The sequence below is a fragment of the Mandrillus leucophaeus genome, unplaced genomic scaffold (assembly GCF_000951045.1).
Source record: "Mandrillus leucophaeus isolate KB7577 unplaced genomic scaffold, Mleu.le_1.0 Scaffold338, whole genome shotgun sequence".
NCBI classification, from domain to species: Eukaryota; Metazoa; Chordata; class Mammalia; order Primates; family Cercopithecidae; genus Mandrillus; species Mandrillus leucophaeus.
In genome coordinates, this window is record NW_012103565.1 from 1,477,572 (window position 1) to 1,500,237 (window position 22,666).

General features: G+C 43.9%; 1 protein-coding gene across 1 annotated transcript in view; it reads left to right on the plus strand.

The window, feature by feature from the left end:
• The first annotated feature begins 935 nt into the window (after positions 1-935).
• Positions 936-22,666, plus strand: part of LOC105545768 (guanylate cyclase soluble subunit beta-2-like) — a 65,586-nt gene continuing 43,855 nt past the window's right edge. Inside the window, 4 exon segments of the mRNA XM_011988797.1 lie at positions 936-1,010; positions 2,730-2,861; positions 3,314-3,387; positions 17,988-18,082. Coding sequence (XP_011844187.1) covers positions 936-1,010; positions 2,730-2,861; positions 3,314-3,387; positions 17,988-18,082 — 376 coding nt within the window.

Consider the following 22,666-nt stretch of genomic DNA (forward strand, 5'->3'; position numbering starts at 1 on the left):
CAGCAGGTCCCACTCGCTCACCGGAGGGGGTGGCCTTACACTTTACCCCCTAGATGACTGAGGACCCAACAGCGTGCTCCTTGCTTGGAGGCTGGTGATGAGCTCCTAATTTCCCTGTGGACTGCCCAGACCTCTACAAGTCAGGCTTCTGGAGACGCTGCGGATTCTCTCCTGAGCGACTAGGGGCTGGCAGGAAGGGCAGTTGCTTGGCGCTGCATCTCAATCCCTGCGGCCCCAGGAGCAGCTGTGGCAGGAACATGGTGAGCAGCTCTCAGCACCCTCGGCCCTGATTTTCCCTCCGCTTCCATTTGTTGAGCACCTATTGTTCAAAATGCCTGTTATCTACGAGGCTACAGTTTCCTGAGCGCTTACTATGTGCTAAGTACCTCACACATATTACCTCATTTAATCCTTACTAAAACCCTGTGAGGAAGGGACCATTCTCATCCCCATTTTCCAGATGAGACAACTGAAGGCGAGTAAGATCTGGCCTGAGTCAAACAGCAAATAAGACTTGGGGTCAGCAACGAGCCCTCATGGTCTGACTCCAGAAAGGACGTTCCTCTATAACCCCAACAACCATCCTCCAACAGAGCAAATGGTATTATTTCCACTTTCGCTCATGAGCAGATTGGGCTCAGAGAGGTTAGGCAATTTACCCAAAGCTGCACAGCTACAAGTCACAGAAACAGAAACCCTTCTGGTTCGAGAGCCCAAACCCTTTCTCCCAAGCCGTACCCCCTCTCTGGGCTTACTGAGGCTGCATTTTATTTTGAAGCCACATTCCCCAGCCAACGTCTGGCAGGCACAGTGAGTAGGATAGGATATGGAATGTGAAAACATCTTTACAAGAGAAAGATTTGGCTAAACCCTAACATTTTCAGACGTTTTAACTGATTCTTTGGAAAACAGATGTTTTTTGGGGTGCCGCAGCCATGGCCCAAGTAGCCTCTGAAAGATTTGGGTGCCGCCAGCCAATGAGAGTCCCTGTCTGCTTGCTGATCTCACTGGTTGAGCAGCAGTAGTTCCAGATGGTTAGAGAACTCTGGTGCTGGCTTGCCTTTCTTGCCCATTTCAATGAGGCCCTCAAATGTGTAGGGAGTGTGTCCTACCGTGTATCCCCCTCCACCTGGCTGTGGGCAGCAAACACCAAGGTCCCCGCCTACACTGGACACATCGTGTGGGATCCATTGCCTCTTCTGCTTTCTCCAGGGGCAGAGAAAGTCACCTGATTTCAGTGGACAGGAAAGGGAAATGTTTATAATCAGTAGAGGGTGAGGGGTCACTCTCTGATCTATAAGCTCAAGGTCTCTAAACGATCAACTCTGCTACCAGCTTGGGGAACTGCTGAACACCAAAGACAAATGCTGGACCACATGACTCAATGGCCCTAAATTCATCAAACAGAGGCACACTATCGGGATGGTCATGACCCAGAAGTAGATGATGTGGTTATTAACCAGCAGTGGACTTCAAATTCCCCAATGCCTCAGTTTCCCTTGTTATACACTAGAAGGGTGTCTCTAGTGCTTGGGCAGTGGGCATGATGTTTTATTTGATTGGGCATACTTTTGCAAAGATTGCTAAGTTGAACAGTTGCTATCTTTGTTTACATTGGATTGATGTTGAATAACTGGGGTTATTTAAAGATTTTCGTAGTTCAGATTTGAGGCTTCAATTCAGTACTTCCTTACTCGATAAGTATTTGTTAAATACCTCCTATGTAGCAGACACTGTCTTGGCACTTTAATGAAAATATAGATAAATGACACTTACTTCCGGACCCTGAGGAGCTTGCAATTTAACAAAGGACAGGAAAAAAATATATATACACATACACACATATGCATTTATATGTATACATACCCACATATAAACATACATAATATATAAGTATATACAAATACATGCACACCCATACATATATGCCTGTGTGTGTATATATATGTGTGTGTGTTGATAGATACAAAATCCAAGCGTGTGCATGTGATAGTTTAACACGCCAGCCCTGTGGTGATGAGGACACAGAGGCATCCAGCAGTGAGCCTGACAGGGAATGATGGCTGGGTCTGGCAGAGGGAGAGGGAATGGTTCTGCAGACCAGGCAGTATCCCAGTAGCATTGGCGCCTGGCCTTGCCCTGGGCTGACTGGGTGAGAAAGGAGGAAACGTTGAAGAAGTGACATTACTGTTTGGGGAAGAGTGGTAGGCATTCTGGATGAGCCTAAGGCAGCAGGAGTAGGTGATCAAATGAAACATACATTAAGACAGTTCTAGAGAGTGCTTCGAATGCCAGGCGAGGGTGCGGGCACGTATTGGCAATGCTAGAGCCAGGACAAGATGGAGTAAGGAGTAAGGATGACATTGGTGGTGGGGAACTGGAAATATAGCCCAGTAGGACAAATATTTCCATTTCTGGAAAAGAACTACCAGAGTTTAGACACTCCTTCCTGTTGGCACTGGGCTCTTTCGCTTTGAGAAATTCCTACATATATGAAAATTCGAACCTATAAAACAAATCTGGAGCCTGATATTTGCGGGACAAAGGAATTCTTCCCTTTAGGAAGAAATCTTCTGAAAGCTGAGCTCACATAGCGCTTTCAAAATACCTCAATCACTGCGCTTGTGTCAGGAGACCCGAGCCGCGGGAGGCAGGTGTCCTGCCCGGGGCACACTACCCTCCAGTAAGTGGAAGTCTTCGTGGGCCCCCCTTTTTTATTTCTTATGCAGGAAGAAGAAAGAGCACAGATTAATGAGCACACCCAGAAAACAGTTCTTTCTGTTAACCTGGTGCTGTCTTTCTCATTGGAGTTTCCTCCTCTGTTTTCCTGCCCTCGTTATATTCTCCACACACACAGCCAGGTACAGATTCATTTTTATAAAGAAAACAAATTGTCCTTTCACTGCCTTTTTGGAATTGATATGAAGTGTGTGCCCTTCCTGTCCCCCAGGTCTAAACACCCCCATGCCACTGGTGTGTTTTTGGATTCTTTATTCTAACAAACCAGTTCCTTTTTTTGGAGAGGATTATAATGGACGGTAAACACTCTCTTTAACTTTCTCTAATTACGATTTGATTTTAAATGTAGTTCATATGTTTTCTCTATGGAACTAACCCAAGCGGTGGGCTGCCAGGTTTTCCCTAAGTTGGGAATGAGCAGAGCTATTAAATTAAATCACAAGAAACAGGGAAAAGGTACAATTAGTTTCTCCAAGAGGATGCCATTGCATATTTCCTAAAAGACATGAAGATGTCTATGACTGGGGATTTCATGCCTCATTACATATATTTTTCTTCTGGTTTTGTATTCTAGTATGGATTTATCAACACCTGTCTGCAATCTCTTGTGATAGAGAAATTTAGCAAAGAAACCTGGGAGAAATTGAAGTAAGTATACGAAAGGGAAGATGAAGTGTCTCTGGAGCAACGGGTAAGCCTCCGGTGTTTTTACGGTTGCAGCTTTTTACTGACCTTTGGATTAAGCCAGTTAGTTGAATGAACCCATCTTAAAAGATACAGCTGGTTCTCACAGCGATTCAGTTACTAGGGAGATCAATTCCAGCACCATAAACATGTGAATTAGATATAGAAAACACCTGGTACACCTTAGCTGTCTTCCATGAAGGTATCAGTCTTAATCACTAAAATCAGCCTTAAAACGGGGTCTCACTGTAAATAATGCCAACATTATTTTAACTATTATCTCATGAATGAATTCTCATTTTCTCTTTCTAATCACAGAAGAGAGAGCAACTGCATTATTTCCATTGCACATCACTGGAGCTGCCAAACAGAAGAGGGGAGATACCTTTTAAGTTTGGCCAGAATCACTTCTTAGGTGTTCTTTAGTTAATTCTTAGTTTTTCTCCTCTGCCTCTATCCAGTAACCCCTTAAAGGCATCATTTATATCTCCATATAGTCTCCTGTCTGACTCTTGCAATCTTGTGCCATCTGTCTGCTTCCCGAGAGGCTCCCAGACCTAAGGTTGGGGATAAAAGTGGCTCAGAAATCATTTGATCCTAGGAAGGGAGAGGAAAACAAAAATATGGAAAAATGATTGGCTTCCTCAGTTCATCAATGCTATGCAAATTAAAACAATTAGGCACTGCTTTGCCTATTAAATCTCCAAAAAATTTAAATGATAATAACCAGTTCTGGTTAAGATGCAGCAAAATGGGTAATTGTTGGTGGCATAGGAAATCAGTGCAGCCCCTTTGGAAAGCAATCTGACAACAGGTACCAAAAGCTGTGCAAATGATCAAATCCTTTGAAGCAGTAAGTCCATTCTTGAGAATCTATTCTCTTAGAAACGCATACCTTTATGCACACATATATATGCAAAAAGATATAATGTAGCTTTATATTTATAAATAATAAAATAAAAATTGTCTTTAGGAGTTAAAAACAAACCAACAAACAAATGGAATGATGAAATAAATATGCATTATTATGTGATGATTGCAAAGATCATGAAGCAACTTGCAAATTTTTATGATAATACTAAGTTAAAAAAACAAGAAAAAAACAAAAAAGACACAAGTTACCTATCTACTAGGTAAATTACACAAATGAGAAAGGATTAAGAGAAAGACTAAAATAATAACTAATAGTGACTGAATTAGATAAAATCCTGGATGATTTTTTTTTCCTAATATCTATTTCCCAAATTTTCTTTTTCTATTTCCCAAATTTGCTATATGTTTTTATTGCTTCTGTAATGTAAAAACAACTTAAAGTGCTTAATGCAAACTTTCCCTCCCCTTCCTCCTACCCCCATTTTAAAAAGAAAATAAATCGAGCTGAGCGCACAGTGACTTGCCCACAGCTAGGTCCTGCCCACACCCATGGCCCTGCGCAGGCCCGGTCACTGCAGCCCATTGCTCACACGCAGGGCACCATCAACCATCTTATTCTAGGGAAGCCAGCCCAGGGGCAAATCAGCATCTCTGGGGTAAATTGCTTACAGTTCCACAAGTTTAGATGGGAAAAAGGAGCTCTGGTGTCACAGAGGCGAAGAATACTCATTTCCAAATATTTTAAGTAGGAGCACTGAGTAATTATGATCAGAGAAAACTTGGACTGGTGGACCCTTGGGAGATTACTTAGCCCACATCTTCTCAGTTGACAGATGAGGAAACTGAGGCCCAGAAAGGTTAAGTGACTTGGCCAAGACTGCACAGCAAGGGGGCAACAGGACCAGGATGCACTGTTGGAAACGTAAAGTGCTCCTTTGCAGCCCCCTATGCGACCTTGGGAAGAGAAGCATCTGAAGCCTTTTTTATTTTTTATTTTTTTATAATGGCCATTGTGTTTTAAAGGCTAAACTCAGTAAGAATAGAGAACAGGAAAGAGCAGTCTTCTTATTTTAAGCACTTACCTTGGGCCACGCCTCTTATATAATGATCTTATGAAAGCCCAACAAGAACGCTGCAAGGCAAGGTATTGCCCTGCTTTACCAAAGAGGAAACAGACCTGGAGAGGATGATGCTGAAGACTGCTCGGTAGGTAAGGGGGCTGGGGTGGGGACACAAATCCAGGTCTGTAACTGCAAAGACTCCTCTTTCTATTAAGCCATTCTACCTGGGGAAAGGAAGAGCAACTGGCAACGGGAATTCATTTTCTTTATTCTTTTTTTTATTCTTTCTTTCTTTTGTGAGACAGGGTCTTACTCTGTTGCCCAGACTGGAGTGCAGTGGCGTGATCTCGGCTCACTGTAACCTCTGCCTCCCGGATTCAAGCGATTCTTCTGCCTCAGCCTCCCCAGCAACTGGGACTATAGGCGCCCGCCACCACGCGGGAATTCATTTTCAGGGACTCTATGTGAAATAAGAGAGGCGTGTCTTTAAACATGCGTTTACTGAGTTCCCATAGTAGGTCTGGTACTGCGAAAAACACTGGAGGATTGAAGAAGCAAATAAGCCATTTGGCCTGGATGGCTTTAGAATCTGTGGAAACATGACAGGTGTGCCTGGAACACAGGAACTAGGGTGATGAAGGGCGATGTCAGATGGGAAACTGGTATCGTTTCCTCTGCTACAAACTTGACAGGGGCAGGTCAGCTCCAGCCATGCCCACATGGGCCTTCCAGAGGATCAGCTGCTCCTATCAGAGGGCGAGCAGTCTTAGGAGGAGGAAAGAGAAATGGCGGGCTCAGCCAGGCTGTTGGGTGGCCACTGCAGGGTCGGGTGGGGAACCAACTTGGCAAATAGGATACTCATCTTCTCAGAAGTCACAGGGCATTGTTGCAAGTCCCCAGGAAGCAGTCGTTGGATTCAGCGGAGGCTCTGGGGCTACAGCGCTGAGCTCAAAGCCCAGAAGCGAGGCTTACAGTCTGTACGAGCCTGGCATGGCACTTAACCACTCTGCGACCCAGGTGTTTCATCCGAAAAGAAAAATAGTAAAAGTAGCTAACTTCGTTATGGCAATTGTTAAATGAGATTGATAATACAAACCGGGCACTGAGAAAAAATGAGTGGCCCAGGATGGGCCCTCCACAAATGTAAGCTGCTGTTGCATCATGGCTGCTCCCGTGGTTGGTACTGGCTTATTTTCAAGACGCTGGTCCTCACGTGGGATGGGGGAGAGTTGGGGGGCAGTGGCGTGCATCCCACTGGACTGGATTTGCGTGTGGGCTCTGCTGCTCAGAGCTGTGCGATCTTGAGCGGGTTGCTTCACCTCTCTGAAGCTCTGTTTCCTCATTGATAAAGGGGGAATAATGTACCATCTTCTAGGGTTAAGGAGAGAATTGAGCGGTGCAATGTACACTGAAGTACCTAGTAGAAACTCAGTAAGCATCCTTCTTCCTCCTCTGAGATATAGGTGCTACATTAAGATTACATTATTCTTGACATTATTAGAACCACTTTGCTGCTGGTCAGATAACGATGCTTTCCATCTTGAAGAAGCAGATGTTCCCCAAGGCTTTCTCTTTGCCCAGAGGAGACCTTGCCTCCTAAAGTTAGTGTGATTTGCTGAATGGCTTTATCTCCACTCCTCCTTTCAGTCTGACCTCCCTGACACCCAGTGCGGGCCAGTGTCTAACCCTGCCTCGAGGAACCCTCATAAAGCTAGGTACCAGGCTGGGAGCGGGAGAGATGGATTTTTGTTGATTGATTTTTGACTTATGAATCTTCTACCATGTGATTTTCTGGTTAGCCTCAGCTCAGCTGAGGTTTAAGCTCAGCTGCTGCTTAAAAGAACCTGTTCTGCCTAGGAGAAAGGCCAGGGCTCTGGGAGTCACTGAAAATAGCCAGAAATAGCCAGAGCACTTAGACATGGGCAGAGGTAAAATGACACGTTCAGCTCTGCCTCTGACAGGCAGCTGAGATGTGCTGTTTAAGGAGGGACCCTCACCCTCTGGGTATGACGGAACATAGGTAGCATGGCCAGCTGCTGGAACCCTCATTGGTTGAGATATTCAGCACATCTTTCCAAATCAAGGGGGAAAAATCCCCAACTTTCCATGTGTAAGTGGATGGAAGAGACTTTTTCCTTCTGGGATCCTTGGTGCGACCTCCCTGAAAGGCTGGAATGTCATCTCTTTCTTCCTTTAGAAGAGCAGTTCTTACAGCATTCCCAAACAAACAGGAATCTACATGACCTCCAGGGGGATAAAGGACATTTGAATGAGGGTACAAGAATGCAAGGGAACCAGAGAAATATGTCTGGGAATAGAGAACCCAGCAGGGCACATCCTGCGCTTGTGTCATTAGGTTTTATCTCTTTCATCTTGAAGTTTCAATTCTCTGCTTAATTGGGTCTCAGGGGATGTTTGTATACAGAGCACTAGGCATCTATATGATTGCATTGGAAATGTATCTTTAAGCCAAAAATAAAGTCAATCTAACAAGTCCACCAGCTATGAAAATTGCATCATATTAGAATTTACTAAAAAACAAACAAAAAAAAACCCCAAAAGTGCAGAAAACTCAGCTTTTAAAGGAGAAATTAAGGTGAGATTATTGGTTGTGTAAAAGGATTTGCTTCAGGCCACATTTAAATAACAAATTCCCTGGTGCTTGTAGAGTAGAATTTCAGCTGAGAAAGAAAAAAACCCATCAATTCCTACAGAAATTTTAAGAAGAAATGATTAGGTAAAATGAAGCATGTTTCCAGACCTTATGACATAAATTTTATCTTAACATGAAATAGGAAACAGATGTTTCTCCTCCTTTGCTTGCAGTATTTTCCTCTCTTATAGTCTAGATTTGTAGATTTCTAATTATAAATCACTGTTTTTTTTTTTTTTTTTTTTTTTCTGAGACGGGGTCTTACTCTGTCACACAGGCTGGAGTACAGTGGTACGATCATAGCTCACTGCAGCCTCAAACCCTTGATCTCAAGCGATCCTTCCACCTCAGCCACCAGAGTAGCTGGGACTACAGGCATGCACCACCATGTCCAGCTAATTAAAAAAAAAATTTTTTTTTAGAGACAAAATCTCTCTGTGTTGCCCAGTCTGGTTGTGAACTCCTGGCCTCAAGAAATCCTCCTGCCTCATCCTCCCAAAGTGCTGGGATTACAGGTGTGAACCACAATGCCTGGCCTAAATTGCTTGTTTATAATCTTTTGGTTAAAACCTTTATTGAAACTTAACAATGAGAAGGAACTAATGGATTAGGAAGAGTAAGGCCTTTGGGATTAGATAAACTTTTACATTTTGCCTGGATCACTTACTTGCTGTTTGACTTGGGCAAATGTATTTATTCAACAAATATTTAGCTTCTAGGATGTGCTGAACAAAGTTTCAGGCACTGGGAATAGAGGCAAAGGGAATAGGCAAGGGCTGTGTTCCCTGGGAATGTATTCCAATGGGGAGGACAGTAAACAGGCAAATAAACAAATAAAACTCAGGTTGTGCAAAGAGCTAAATTTAGAATATTTAGTAGTGACTGGGGAGAGAAGATGCCAGTTGCCCTGAGTTGGTCAGAGAAAACCCTTTGGCAAAGGTAATGTTTGCATGAAGGAAGGAAGGAGCCAGCCTAGAGACAGGGAAGTTATCTGTGTTCCAGAGAACATGGCAAGTGCAAAGGTCCTGAGGTCTGACTGAGCTCAGTGAAGTTGAGACCCAGAAAAAAATCTAACACGGTTGGAATATCATATGTGAGGAGTCTAATAGGAGATGAAGGCGGAGAGGGTTTTAGGAATCAGAACATATAAATGTGTAGAAGATGAGAAGGAGTTGAACTTTTCTTCTAATTGCAAGAAGGGTTACTGAAGTTTCTGAGCCTTGGTGCGCTCACTTGTAAATGGAGATAATCATGGTGCTCACCTCCTCCACTTGTGAGGACTGAGGCAGCTAACATAGGTGAGGCGGTTAACATCCCCTTGGCACTTTGGTTGCAGAACTTAGTCCAGGATTTTGCCTCCAAGGATCAGCAATCCACTGTGTAAGCTAATGTTTAAAGGAGTTACTGTAAAGATTCAGAAGACTCTAACAGAGCTCAGTTGCAGGAAGTACAGAGAAATCTCAGAGGAAACAAAAAGTCAGCAGGCCTCTTTCCAACGCTGTGTCTCCCTTCATGTTTACTCTATTTTCCTGGTTCTCTCTTCTCTCTGCAAGACTTTTAATTTCTGTTCCTTTTTTTTTTTATTTTTTGGAAATGCATCTTTAAGCCTGTCACCCAGGCTGGAGTTCAGTGGCGTGTTCATAGGTCAATGCAGCCTCAAATCCTGGGTTCAAGTGATCCTCCTGCCTCAGCCTCCTGAGTAGCTAGGATAAGAGGCACATGGCACTGTGCCTGGTTATTTTATTTTATTTTTTGGTGAGACAGGCTTTCGCTTTGTTGCCCAGGTTGGTCTCAAATTCCTGACTTTAAGTGATCCTCTCACCTCAGCCTCTCAAAGTGCTGGGATTACAGGTATATACCACCATGACTGGACTCAATTTCTGTTTCTTCCAAGCTTTTCTATATGCCCTTTGGATTCAAGAGATCACCATCATCAGACTGGCTCAGTTTCTCAGTGCCTCAATTGCAGATACCTGAGAAAGAGGGTTTGATGGTCTTTGGTCTGGAGTCCATATGTGTCCCCTTCAGATGGACTTTGGAGGGTGGGGTAATGGGTAGAGCCATCAGGACTGATGTATATTCTCCTCTGTATAAATAAATACATGAAAAAGGAATGAATGGTTGGATGATTCATGTGTGTATGAATGGAAGATGAATAAATGAATGAGAGGTGGATGGATGACTGACTACCAAGCCCAAACCAACCCATTTAGGAGAGAGGTGGGTGGGATTACATGGCTTCTCTCTGTGTCATGGGTTCTTAACCAGAGGTTTGTGGATAGGCTTGGGAAGGTCTGAGAACCCTTAAAAATCATCTATTAAAATGTTGTGTACATGTGACTACATGTATTTTCTGGGGAGAGTGTTCATAGTTTTCATCAGAATCTCTAAGAGCTCTACAATCTAAAAAAAATCAAGGATCCCTGATTATGAATCCTTGGGATTTTTGTTCTTCCTAAATAGGAAATGCTGGTCGGGCACAGTGGCTCATGCCTGTAATCCCAGCACTTTGGGAAGCCAGGGCGGGCAGGTCATGAGGACAGGAGTTCGAGACCGGCCTGGCCAACATAGAGAAACACCATCTCTATTAAAAATACAAAAAAAATTAGCCGGGTATGGTGGCAGGTGCCTGTAATGCCGGCTATTTGGGAGGCTGAGGCCAGAGAATCACTTGAACCTGGGAGGCGGAGGTTGCAGTGAGCCGAGATCGCTCCATTGCACTCTAGCCTGGGCGACAGTGTGAGACTCCATCTCAAAAAAAAAAAAAAAGGTGTTAACATGGTAACATCCTGAGAAGCATTCCTTCAAGCCCAGTATATTGCAAAATGAATTGAGCCAGAAAAAGTCAGAATTCATTCATTCCTTTTTCTGCTATCCCTTGTCCATCCAATTGACTCACCAAGTTTCTTACCCCTTCTTCAATACTGAAAGCCCCTGTCCCTCCATGTTATCTACTTTTCCCATAAATAAAGTCTAGTTAAAAAGTAGCTGAAAGCAGAGAGTTTTTATTTTTAACTTTGATCCAAAAATGTTGCCTGTCTCCCCACTTCTGTCCCATTCCTGACCACAAACGTGTTTGCTGGTTCATCTAGCTGCCTGAAACCACAGCCCCTCAGTTTCAGAAGGGCCCTTAGAAATCAATCTGGTCGGAGCATTTCACCTGGAGGACTCGGCCTCCAAAAGATCATATGAGAATATCTGTGGGAAATTCTAAAAATATAGTGAATATTATAATATTAAATATACAAAGCAGAAGTGTTTTTTTCTAACAAAAGCTGTCGAAGGTAAAGCTTAATATTTTTGTTTAGAAGGACTATACGGAAGATAAACTTTTTTCTTTTTTTTTTTTTTGAGATGGAGTCTCGCTCTGTCACCCAGGCTGGAATGAAGTGGCGCGATCTCAGCTTACTGCAACCGCTGCCTCCCGGGGTTCAAGCTATTCTCTTGCCTCAGCCTCCCGAGTGGCTGGGATTACAGGCATACGCCACCACACCCAGCTAATTTTCTTATTTTTGGTAGAGACAAGGTTTCACCATGTTGGCCAGGCTGGTCTTGAACCTCTGACCTCAAGTGATCTGCCAACCTTGGCCTCCCAAAGTACAGGGATTACTGGCGTGAGCCACTGCGCAGGGCCTGGAAGATAAAACTTAGTAGGAGTAGAAACAGATATCATGAGGCCTGAAGCTTATATACTTTGGGAAGCCTCCTTTAAAAAGAATATAATTACAAATAAAAATTCAGCTACAAAAATAAGTACTTTTTTAGAATTAAGGAAGAAAACTTTAAAGCTGACAGATAACATAAACATCAAAAGCTGGAAACATGTTTTTATTATTACTATCATAAATTAACCTTCTTTTAGAATATGCTTTCCTGCATCTTTGGCTGTGTTTTGCTTTTTCTGTTCATCGGACAATGATGTTATCATGTCACTTTCTATAAAGAGGGTAGAATGAATATTCTAGCATGGCTGACTGAAAATTGTTTTTGTTGTGTTTTGTTTTCATTGTTAGTATGGACAAATTTCTTCATGCACATCCATAACTTTCTCAGCAGTTTCTTACTGAAGTGTGCTTCTTTCCTGGTGGCAAGTCCTGGGAAAACTCCAGCCTTTGATCTCCCTCGACCTGTTCCACCCCCTCCCCTACTTTTAGGCAAGTCCTCTCGGACCAGGCAGTCCGCACTGGGAATGTGCAGTCTCTCTTTCACATGCCTTTTTGGGAGTCAGAATAGAGTCTGGATGTGTGTTGAGTCTACCAGAAGCAAGTGGTCCTGAGGACTGGGTGGTCTGCAGCCCCACCCACAGGCACCCAGGACCACCACCAGGACATAGAAAGTGACCTCTCAGGCTGGGGATGGCTTTTAGCTAGAGGGGGCCAGGTGGGGGGCTGCTTCCTCCCTGTCCTGGAAGCCTCAGCTTCATTAGCTTCCAAAGCAAACCTGAATCACTCTTGATTTAAATCAGAAGTTCTTAAACACTTTGGTCTTCAGAAGCCTTTATACTCTCATAAATTATCGAAGACCCCACAGAACTTTTGTTTAATCTATGGGTATTTATGGTATTAGAAATCAAAACAAACAAATTTTAAAAAACATTTAAAAATTCATCTAAAATAAGTATATGTTATAATATATAATATAATTATGGTACAATACATAATATTACTTGTTAGTGTAATGTATTTTTATGATAAATAACTATATTATTCAAATAAATTAATGACAAGATGGCATTACTTTACAGTTCTGGAAATCTCTTTTAATATCTGATGAAGTAATGGAAGTGGGAGTCCATCTTCCACAATGTATATATTCCGTGATATGATTTTGGTTGAAATTTATGAAGAAATTATGGAAGGAAGAAGAACTTTAATACTCTTTTCAGATCATTGTGGCTATTCTTTTAAACCTCACAAAAGCTTGACAAGTGGTAGTTTCTCAAAGGTCAGTTATAATTGAATCTGTAACTGTACGGATGACCTTCTTCATACTCTGTTATATTAAAATCTCTTGATCTGTGTTACATTTGGATATAAATTTTAAGCATCATTTTGTACTAGCTTGCATGAGTTATTTGGAAACTATTAGCTCACTGACTTGTGCTAATCTTACAAATGTTGACACGTTTCACTATACAATATCAAAATTGCATTTGTCAATATCATCCCAATCTTAGCCTCTAAGGATTGGGATGCTAATAAGCTTACAGTATAAGATACAATTTTTTTCCCCAAAATTCTTATTTTTGTTTCAGAGCATGAGTTTTGTCACTGGCAACACATTCTGCCAGTTATTTTCCTTGAAGTGACAGGCTAACTTTGTTCTTTTCTTAAGAAAATGTCTGCCAAATATCCAAGTCTGAGTAACTATGGTTCGTCTGTCAGTGGTTTTTTAAGTGGAAATGATGTTCCATTAAAAAAAGTGGCTAATTCAGCTCATAACTCAATCGTGCAAGTCCTTTTCCTGGAAGTGGCCATTCACACTCGTGCATATAGGAGAAGTACTTTATTTGAGTGTGTACTTCCCATTCTGTTACACAAAATATTCAAAAGATGTATACTCAGGGTAAAGATTTCATGACATTGGTAATTTTTACTACCTCAAAATGAACAACCTAAAGTGAAACTGGCATTTTTTTTTTTTACTACACATATGTGACAGTGAAGAATATGATGACTATAAATAATATACTGAAGATTTAAAAAAAGAATATAATAAATAATGTAATAGTTTTGTGCCACTGTCTTGATTGATGCTATAAGGCACCAAATTTTACTCACCAATGCTTATGGGCCGTTAGCGCAAATACCAATCGGTACAAAAGGCAAATAATGTCTTAATTTGGTTTTGAAAATAGTTTGGCCTCGTGGATTCCTAAAAACACCTTAGGTATTTGCACCTTAGGGTTCCATGGGTCATACTTTGAGAACTGCCGGCTTAAATGTCTTAAGCGTCTTTCTAAGTGAATCAGAGGTCAAGGAAGGAGACATCATTGGTGGCTGAGGGAGAGAAGGGGAGGACCAGACATGACAGTCTTCATGACAACAATGACCTAATTGAATACTGTCATCGTAAAAATGAAGAAATGGAGGCACAGTGAGATTGGCTCCAAGTCATCCAGCTAGATGGTGGTAGAGCCAGGGTTAACTTCTAGGTCTCCTCCTGACACACAGAGTCTGTGAGCCTCTGCCAAGTTAGGTCTCTCACCTAAATTATCTTACAATTATTTATTGAGTACCTGTTGTGTGCCAGGTACAGGGCTAGGTACTGAAGATGTTAAATCAAATGACATTGTCGCGATCCTTCCACTTGGTAGTCTAGGAAGCATGCAGATGGGCGAATCAATTCCACACACAGTTAGCCCAAAGACAGGTGATACAGAGAGCCACGGGGGCTCAGAGCAGGGATGCCCGGATCTGCAAGTGGCTGAGAATGTCCAGAATTGGGATTCTGACACTGAGTTCGGAAGGAAGAATCAAGTTAGCCAGATCAGGGGAAGTGAGAGCTTTTCCGGTGAGGCAGAGCCTGTGGGAAGTCAGGGAAGAGAGGAGCTTGAGAAGCTGGAGGAATGGATGGATGGGAGAAATGGCTGGAGGTGAGGCGTGGGTGCAGGGGCTGGGTCACGGAGGCTGGGTATGTCCACCTAAGAAGTCTGGATTTTATTAAGAAAGCTGTGGGGAGCCAGACAGGCCAGCTGGAGGACAGGCTAGAAAGACAGTCTGGTGCTTTTTCTAAATACCAGATGGTAGTGACACCAGGACAAATCTTTTGCCTTTCTGGGCCTGTCTTTCCCCAAGCACACCTTGAGTCACACAGTGACAGGCAAGTTTGTTATATGAATTCCCCACCTACCATTAAGAGAGCTGCTGAAAAATGAGTTCCTATGGCTTAAATTGATCCCATTCTCTTGGCCTGAAACTTGCTACAAAGTGCTGTTCATTTTTCCTATGGGCTTTATAGCTCACCCTGGACTCTGAAAAACCATTACATCAGTTTAGTAAGGTTGAACCACGTAAAATGTATCATTTGTAACCTGTTGCCTTGCCAGACTGAATCCTAGAAAGTGTTTCTGTGCAGTGGTTATCAAACCTGGACAGTCATCTGAGGCAAGTGGTTAAAAAATTATGGATTTTCAGACACCACCTCCTGGGGCTCAGGAATCTGTGTATTTATTTTGCTTTGTGAGTTGCTCTGCTCTAGGCAGCCTGGCCCTGATTTTCTGCTCAGATATTTTGGGTATCCCTAGCTGGAACTAACTAAAGAGGAACATGTATTGAATGCCTGCTGGTGCCAATTAAACACTGATTCCTCAGCCTGCACATGGATGCATACAAGCACCTATGTGGCTGACATTTTTCATGTTCCATGACAGGTACTCCTCTTTGTGTGAGCTGGAAACATCTAACTCTTCCTTCATTTCCTACATTTGTTGCATCTTCAACTCTCAATCTCTTCAAAACACTTTCCAATAGTCATTTTTCTCTCTTTCCTCTCTGCACACGAGAGGCTTTGTCATCTCATTGGAAGATATCAATTGGTTTATTTATTTTTAAAAAATTCTTGGTGAACATACTGTTTTATTAAAGCAGCTTGAATGACTACATATGCAAGTGTGCACTGGCTCTGTGGGAAATGTTATATGCAGGATTGTGGAGATCAATAAACAAGGCTGAAAATCCCTGTATAATCATAACAGTCTGGGCACGTCTGGCATCTCAGCAACGTGCAACATATATACAAACCCAAATAAATATTTGACACAAAAATATGATCAGTTCAGACTACAGGAAAGAACAGGCTGCCAGATCCAGAGATGGGTTAATGGGTGGTCCTATCAGAGGGCCGGGGAGCACCACGGAGTTTGTTACATTTCTGACAGTCCTGGAGGTCACTTAACCCTTTCTAAGGTCTTCAGAACACATTATGATAATGTGTCAAGTTTAAATCGGGGTCTTGTCCACGTGTTTCTGTTTTGCTTATAGGCACAGAAGGAGGGCACATGCTTTCACAGAGACTTGTGGGCCCTTGGGGGCAAGTAAGAGGCAACTCCAACATGGTGGAGAGTACCCCACTTAGGCAGCAGTGGTGGTGTACAGCGCTGCTCACCCGAGCAGGCCTACAGCCGGTTTCTCTGAACAGCTGCCTCCGAAGATGCTTAGAAAGCACTGTACAGGCATAGACCAAAACTGGAACTCTTATAGGCAAAGGAGAATTCAAGCAGCTTCTAGTCCAGGATCCTCAACTGCGTGCACAAGTGTTTCTGGGGATGTCTGAGAATCCCTAGTGGATGTGTGTGTTGCAGAGAGGTTAAAAAAGGTTGAGAAACACGAATCTTGTGCTGTATCTCCCTTATTTTACAGATAAAGAAATCAAGGCCCAGAGGGGGAAGTGATTTTCCCTCAGAGCTTATTTGTGTAAGGCATAAGCTTGGAACCAACGTCTCCTAAACCCCAGCCCTGGTCACCTCCCACTCACCACGCAGCCCCTTTGTTCTCATTGTCATCACAGCTCCCCTTGGATTTGCACGGTAGTTCTCATTTTCCCCAAGCTCTTTCACATTTGTAGTCCTGTTTTATCCTTACCAACACTCCTGGCAGATAGGAACGGCAGGTAATAATAATTGCCACATTTTACAGAGCGGAAGATGAAGTCCAGAAAGATGATAAAGAGATAATTAAATTTAGTGGTGAATAAGGATCCTGAAACATTAGAAGGTTAGGTATCCAGAGGAGGGACCAGCCCAGTCTGCATTTTCCTAAAGGGTAGAACTAAGGCCAGTGAGTAAATTCCCAGCAGCACAGTACAGGAGTGATGTGGGCTTTGAAGTCCAGAGCCCAGATCCTTCTCTGGTCAACTGGTGACCATAGCAAGACATTTAATCCCTCTGAGCATCAGCCTTCTCAATAGTACAAGGAATGATAAGTAATAATTGGTCATCTTTTGGGCCAAAAGCTCAACAAATAGAAGTTATTATGAGGGCCCAGAAGGGGGTTTCAGTTGAACATAAGAAAGACGTTTCCATCAAAGAGAGAAGTTGGTAAGTGGAATGTACTGTCTTGCAAAGGAATGAGCTTGTTGTCACTGGAAGGATTCAAGAAGAAACTGGAAAACCAGCAGTCAGAAATAGCATGTAGTAAGAAATTGGACATTTAGAAAATCGAACATGTAGAATATTCCATACTTCTTGCAATGCCAAGATTCTATGGTGTGTTCTGGATAAGCTTGAATGCTCTGACCCCTCTCTGTTCTCCAAGCATGCTCTCTGCTGCCTAGGAGCCTATTCTCTCTGTCCAGAAGGCTCTTCTTTGCCTTCCCATCCTTCAATCTCCGCAAAATCTCCCTTTCTTAGAGACACATTCCCTGACCAACCTCCTTCCCCCATTTGTTAACTCAATTGCCAGTTACAGTTTGATGACTCACATAAGGGCCACACCAAGGGTGCAAGTCTCAGACTCCCAGGCTAAGCCTCTTTTCAGCAGGCTTGGCTAGCTGTTGAAGACTAAAGTCCATCAATAACTCCTGCAACATAGCCAACTACACTGCAAAACAGTGAGAAACTCAAGCAGCTGCTCTACCATCCAGAGAACAAGACTCTGTGACCACTGGGTTCCAGTTTACTACCATATATTAAGTTCTGAACATGTGCTCAGTACAGTGCCACTTGCTGGGGGTTCAAAGATAAAAATAAGCCACAATGCTTACTGTCAAGGAGCCCAGGCTAGTGGGTAAGGCCAACAATCTTTATATAAGTTGAGGAAGTGCATAGCCTATCCTGGGTACTTGAGAAGGGATCTCCAGGCTCAAACTGAGGTCCAGGGAAGGCTTCTTGGAGGAGCTGACACCCAAACACTCCAATGTCTCACATTCCTTATGATCAAGAAGGTTATTGCTATGTATATCTTGCTGGGTCAGTGGATATATTCCTGGGGCAAAGCTTCAGCTGATGAGCATTCATTGCACCTCGATTTATCTTCCAGAACTTCTGCAGAAGTACAAGATGCCTTCGTGACCTACACAGTGTATGATGACATCATCACCATTAAGCTCATCCAAGAGGCCTGCAACATTCTGGGTAAGTATGAAAGAACTTGTTTTGCTTTCTTAGAGCTGCTGTAACAAAACCCAGTTGATTCTCATTATTGCCGTGGTTATAGTCTATAAAGCTGCTGCAATGCTGAATTAGTGAATACTGAACCGTTGTTCCTAGGGGAAATACAGGGTTAGTTTCCTGAAAGTCTCTGGTCACAAGATTTTTGCCAAGCAATCAATGCATAACTTTGTTTCATGTGTGCTTCTGTGAAAAAAATATATATTTAATATACATAGCTGATTCATTCACATTGAACTGCTGGCCAACAGTACTGTAACTCGTGCTTGAAGGAGGCTGATCTAACACTGCCTGTTCTCTGAAAGGATGTGACAGTCTTCTTGTGCTTAGGGACACCAGACAGCACTTCAGCCTACATTTTGGGGTCATTCTAAACAGCAAAATCACCAACAAAAAAGCAGAAAAATGTGAAAAACATGACACTAAATAGACTGCAACAAGGACACTTGGTTATAGTTCGAACTAAAATAAGAACGTAGAGCACAGCCTTGTGCTGCCTTGGCTAGAAGCATTCATGTTGGCCGGTGGAAATTCTATGTCTGTGAATGACCTTGACAGCTCTGTATGAGTATTGATTTCAGGGCCACAGATAAATAAGTAGCCAAATTTGTGAATATGAAATCCTCAAATAATGAGAATCGATTGTATCATAACCTGAGGGCTTAAAACTACAGAAATTCATTTTCTTGGGGTTCAGGGGACCAGAAGTCCAAAATCAGGTTGCTGGCAGGGCCATATTCTCTCTGAAGGCTCTCAGGAAAAATTCTTCTTTCCCTCTTCCAATTTCAGGTGGCCCCAGGCTTTCCTGAGCTAGTGGCAGCATAACTCCAATCTCTGCTTCTGTCTTCATGTGGGTGTCTTCTCCCTGTATTTGTGTCTCTGTGTCTAAATTTCCATCTTCTCATTAGGACATCAGGCATATTGGATTTAGGGTCCATCCTAAATGATATCATTTTAACTTGATTACCCAATTTCCAAACAATGTCACATTCACAAGTTCCTGGTAGACATGAATTTTGGGGGGCACTATTTAACCCAGTACAGGGCTCAGGCATGACCCTTTCCATTTGAGTGACCTTAGGCTTCTTACAGACAACAATGATGAGCACCACCGTCTGCACCACTACCATCATGTTTGGCTTTGATGTTGGCTTTACAGGTGCGCTAATGCCTTTAGAATGGTCTGCTATGATTCCCTCTGGGTGTCAGGAGGAACATTGAGAATCCACGTATGCCATCCACACTCATGCTTACCTGGAAATGGACGTGGGGTGCTCTGCAGCATGCTGAGGGCCCTTCCCCTGTCTGCTCTCCATCGCATATTTTCCCATCTGCTTGGACATGAAAATGCCATTGACAGGGTCATAGGAGGGGGACCATGTGTGGATGGTCCCACTGACAACGTACATGTCCTCCCAGGATGGTTTTATCCATGGATGTATTAGCACGGATTTTTTAAAATCTTGTTAATCTACTCACTCCCCAGGCCCTGAGGCCCTGAGGGGAAAAGGTACAGAACAAAAAAAAAAAAAAAAAAAAAAGAAATAAAAAATAAATTAGCTCTGCCTCATTCTAGTTTAATGACCAGAGACAAATTACCTAAACAGTCACATTTTTCTCATCGGTTGAACAAGATCTACTCTTCAGAGTTATTTGGAGGATTAAATGAGAAAATGTATGTAAAAATACCATATGTGGTACCTGGCATATAATAGGCTCTCAAAAAACATTCCCTCCCTCCCTCCCTCCCTCCCTGCCTCCTTCCCTTTCTTCTTTCTTCTCTCCCTCCCCTTTGTGTTTCCTGGGCTGCTGTAACAAAGTACCAACAACCAGGTTGCTTCAAACAACAAACATCAATTCTCTCCCAGTTCTAGAGGCCAGAAGTGTAAAGTCAAAGTGTTGGCTGGGTTCATTCCCCTGGAGGTTCTAGGGAGAACTTGTCTCTTGCTTCTCTCTCAGCTTCTGGCAGTTGCTGGCACCCCTTAGCCTGTAGACACATCTCCCCAATCTCTGTCCCCATCTCCACAGGCCATCCTCCCTGTGTGTTCACGTGGCCTTCTCATATGGATAGCAGCCATTGGATTTAGGGCCCACCCTAATCCCTTATGTCCTTACCTTATTTTAACTAGCTACATCTGTTCTCTTTTCAAATAAGGTCACAGTCTGAGGTTCTGGGTGGACATCAATTTGCGGGCACACTATTTAACTCAGTACACCCTCCCTTTCTTTATCCTTCCTTCTTACCAGCACTGAGTACACAGTGAGCCAGGGCAGGCCTGAGGGGAGGGAGGGGCAGGCAGCCTCCAATATCCCAGGCTTCAGGGATCTACGCAGGAAGCGGAAGCCCCACTCTGTACTTCCAGGATCTTTGATGAAGTCCCTTTTTCCATTCCCATTGAACTTCCTTTACCCGTTCCTCACAGGCGGTGCTGCCTTGGGTCACTGTGAGAGTGTGAGATGGCATTTAAGGATGATCTCACACAGACGCTGCATCAGGCCTCATGCTTGGCACCTGGAACCCGGGTATAGCCTTGTTGGAAGTGTCTGACTAGGCCCAGTCCCTGGGAGCATTCAAGCTGGCCCTTATGCAGCCTGCAGAGGGTCCGGCAGCAGGGGCCATGGTTTTGAGTTGGTTTCATGGTGCCTCTGAGGGCCTAGCAAATTGACTTGCCATTCTCAGGAACAATAAACCTAAACAATGATATAGGTTTAAGTCAGTGGCAGATACCACAGTCATCAGCCCAGCAGGCGTGCCTGAGAACACGCCAGGGCAGCTAGCTAACGCTAAGCCCACAGGGACAGGCAGCTTCTCCAGAGCGCAGCAGTGATGTGTAAAGTGCCTGTGTCATGTGAGGCATTGAGCATATTTCCCTTTTCTTTGGATTTCAGAAACATTCTCTGATGATTAAAAAGATAGTGCCAGCTTTACTCGCAGGCAACTGGATCTGACAGATGCAAGGGCTTTTCCCATGGCTTTCACAGGGCGATGTGACTGACATCTACATCTCTTCTCATGCTCCTGGTCATCTCCTGAATGCAGAAGACCTTCCAGGGATCTGTATCCAGGAGAGGCCCAAAGACTCTGCCAAGCTGGGAGGGGGAAGTCATTGAGGCTAAGGAAGCTAGATGTGTGTGGTGCTCAGAGTCCTCTCCGGTAACAAGCGGTCACCTGCTTCCCCTGCCCACTCTGGGCCACCATCTCATCATGCTGCTCTCTCGGAGCCACAGAGCCAAGAAGGGGCCAGAGCTGCCAATGAGGCCTGGCAGGTGATGGTGATCAGAGCTAGGAGGAATCTGGTGCCCCAGCTGGTTGTTAAAACAACTTCCAACCTAGATGTATGTTAGCCCCTAGTCACTTCCCACCTGCATCTTTCGATAGAACCAAGGTTATGTCTGAGGCTGGAAATGAGGCACAAGGAGTGAAACAGTCGTTTGCTCCTTCAAGCTCCTGGAATTCAGGCGCCAAGAGCAGCAACACCTCCTGGATGCTTCCTATAGCCAATTCCCAGCCTCCCACCACGGCAGCACTTAGAGGGAGGACACAGGCAGCTGGCAGACAGGGCCCCTGTGGCCTCCCAAGAATCACAGCTGGGCTTCTGCCCTGAATCCACCAACGAACTCCGCTCTCCAAAGAAGCGTACAGAGAGAGACTCTAGGCCAAAGCCGGCCCAGGAACTGGGAAGTGTCAGTGATACCTGTAAACCTCACCCCTATCCAGTCCAGCCTGTTTTGCGGGGACTCCCAGCCCCCTTTGTCTCTCCAGCAGCTGACACCAGGGGAGGTTCCTGTGGGGCCAGGTTATCAAAAAGCACACAGCATCGAGCTTTCTGCGCTCGAGTCTGAGCACAGGGTGTGTGCTCTTTACCGCACTGTGCTGCTCCCAGGGCCTGCAGCCCTGGAGACCTGGGTTCTAGACTCAGCTCTGCTCCCCAGCTATGGCCTTCTTGTTCAACAGGTGGCAGCAGCACAGCCACCCCAGAGGGTTACCTCTCAGCCTTCGTGCTTGACACACCTGCCAAAGAGATTACCTCTTGTATTTTCTTAAGCATCACTTTAATTTTTTAAAAAGTATGCGATTACAATGTTAAATATGCTTTTGCGAACCAGACAGACAGATCCCCTCTTGATCCTAATATGTCCACCCCATATAGGCAAAGCCTAGGCGCTGCCCTTATGGCTGACTGTGATCCCAGTGAGGGCTGGAGGCCCACAAGTAAGTCCAGTGGTTTGCAATTGCCTCCTTTCTTCTAACTAAGTAAGATGAGCGTCTAGTAACCTTCCCTCCACAGAAAGAATACGCATCATTAGGTGGAAATTCTGTAATGAGGGGCGACTGCTTTTGAGCTGAAAATCTGGAGTTTTGACAGAGCTTAGGAAATAAAAGGGCAAAAAAGCTTAGACTGGGTAGTGAAATTAAGCCCACCTTTAGTCTTTTCTTGATTTTATTCCAAGGGATCCCAGCAGCAGAAGGACATAGTGGCTATATCGCGTAGTCTTGATTTGGTCTGAGCCCTCTGCCAAAGAACATCTCGTTGTTACTCCAGAATG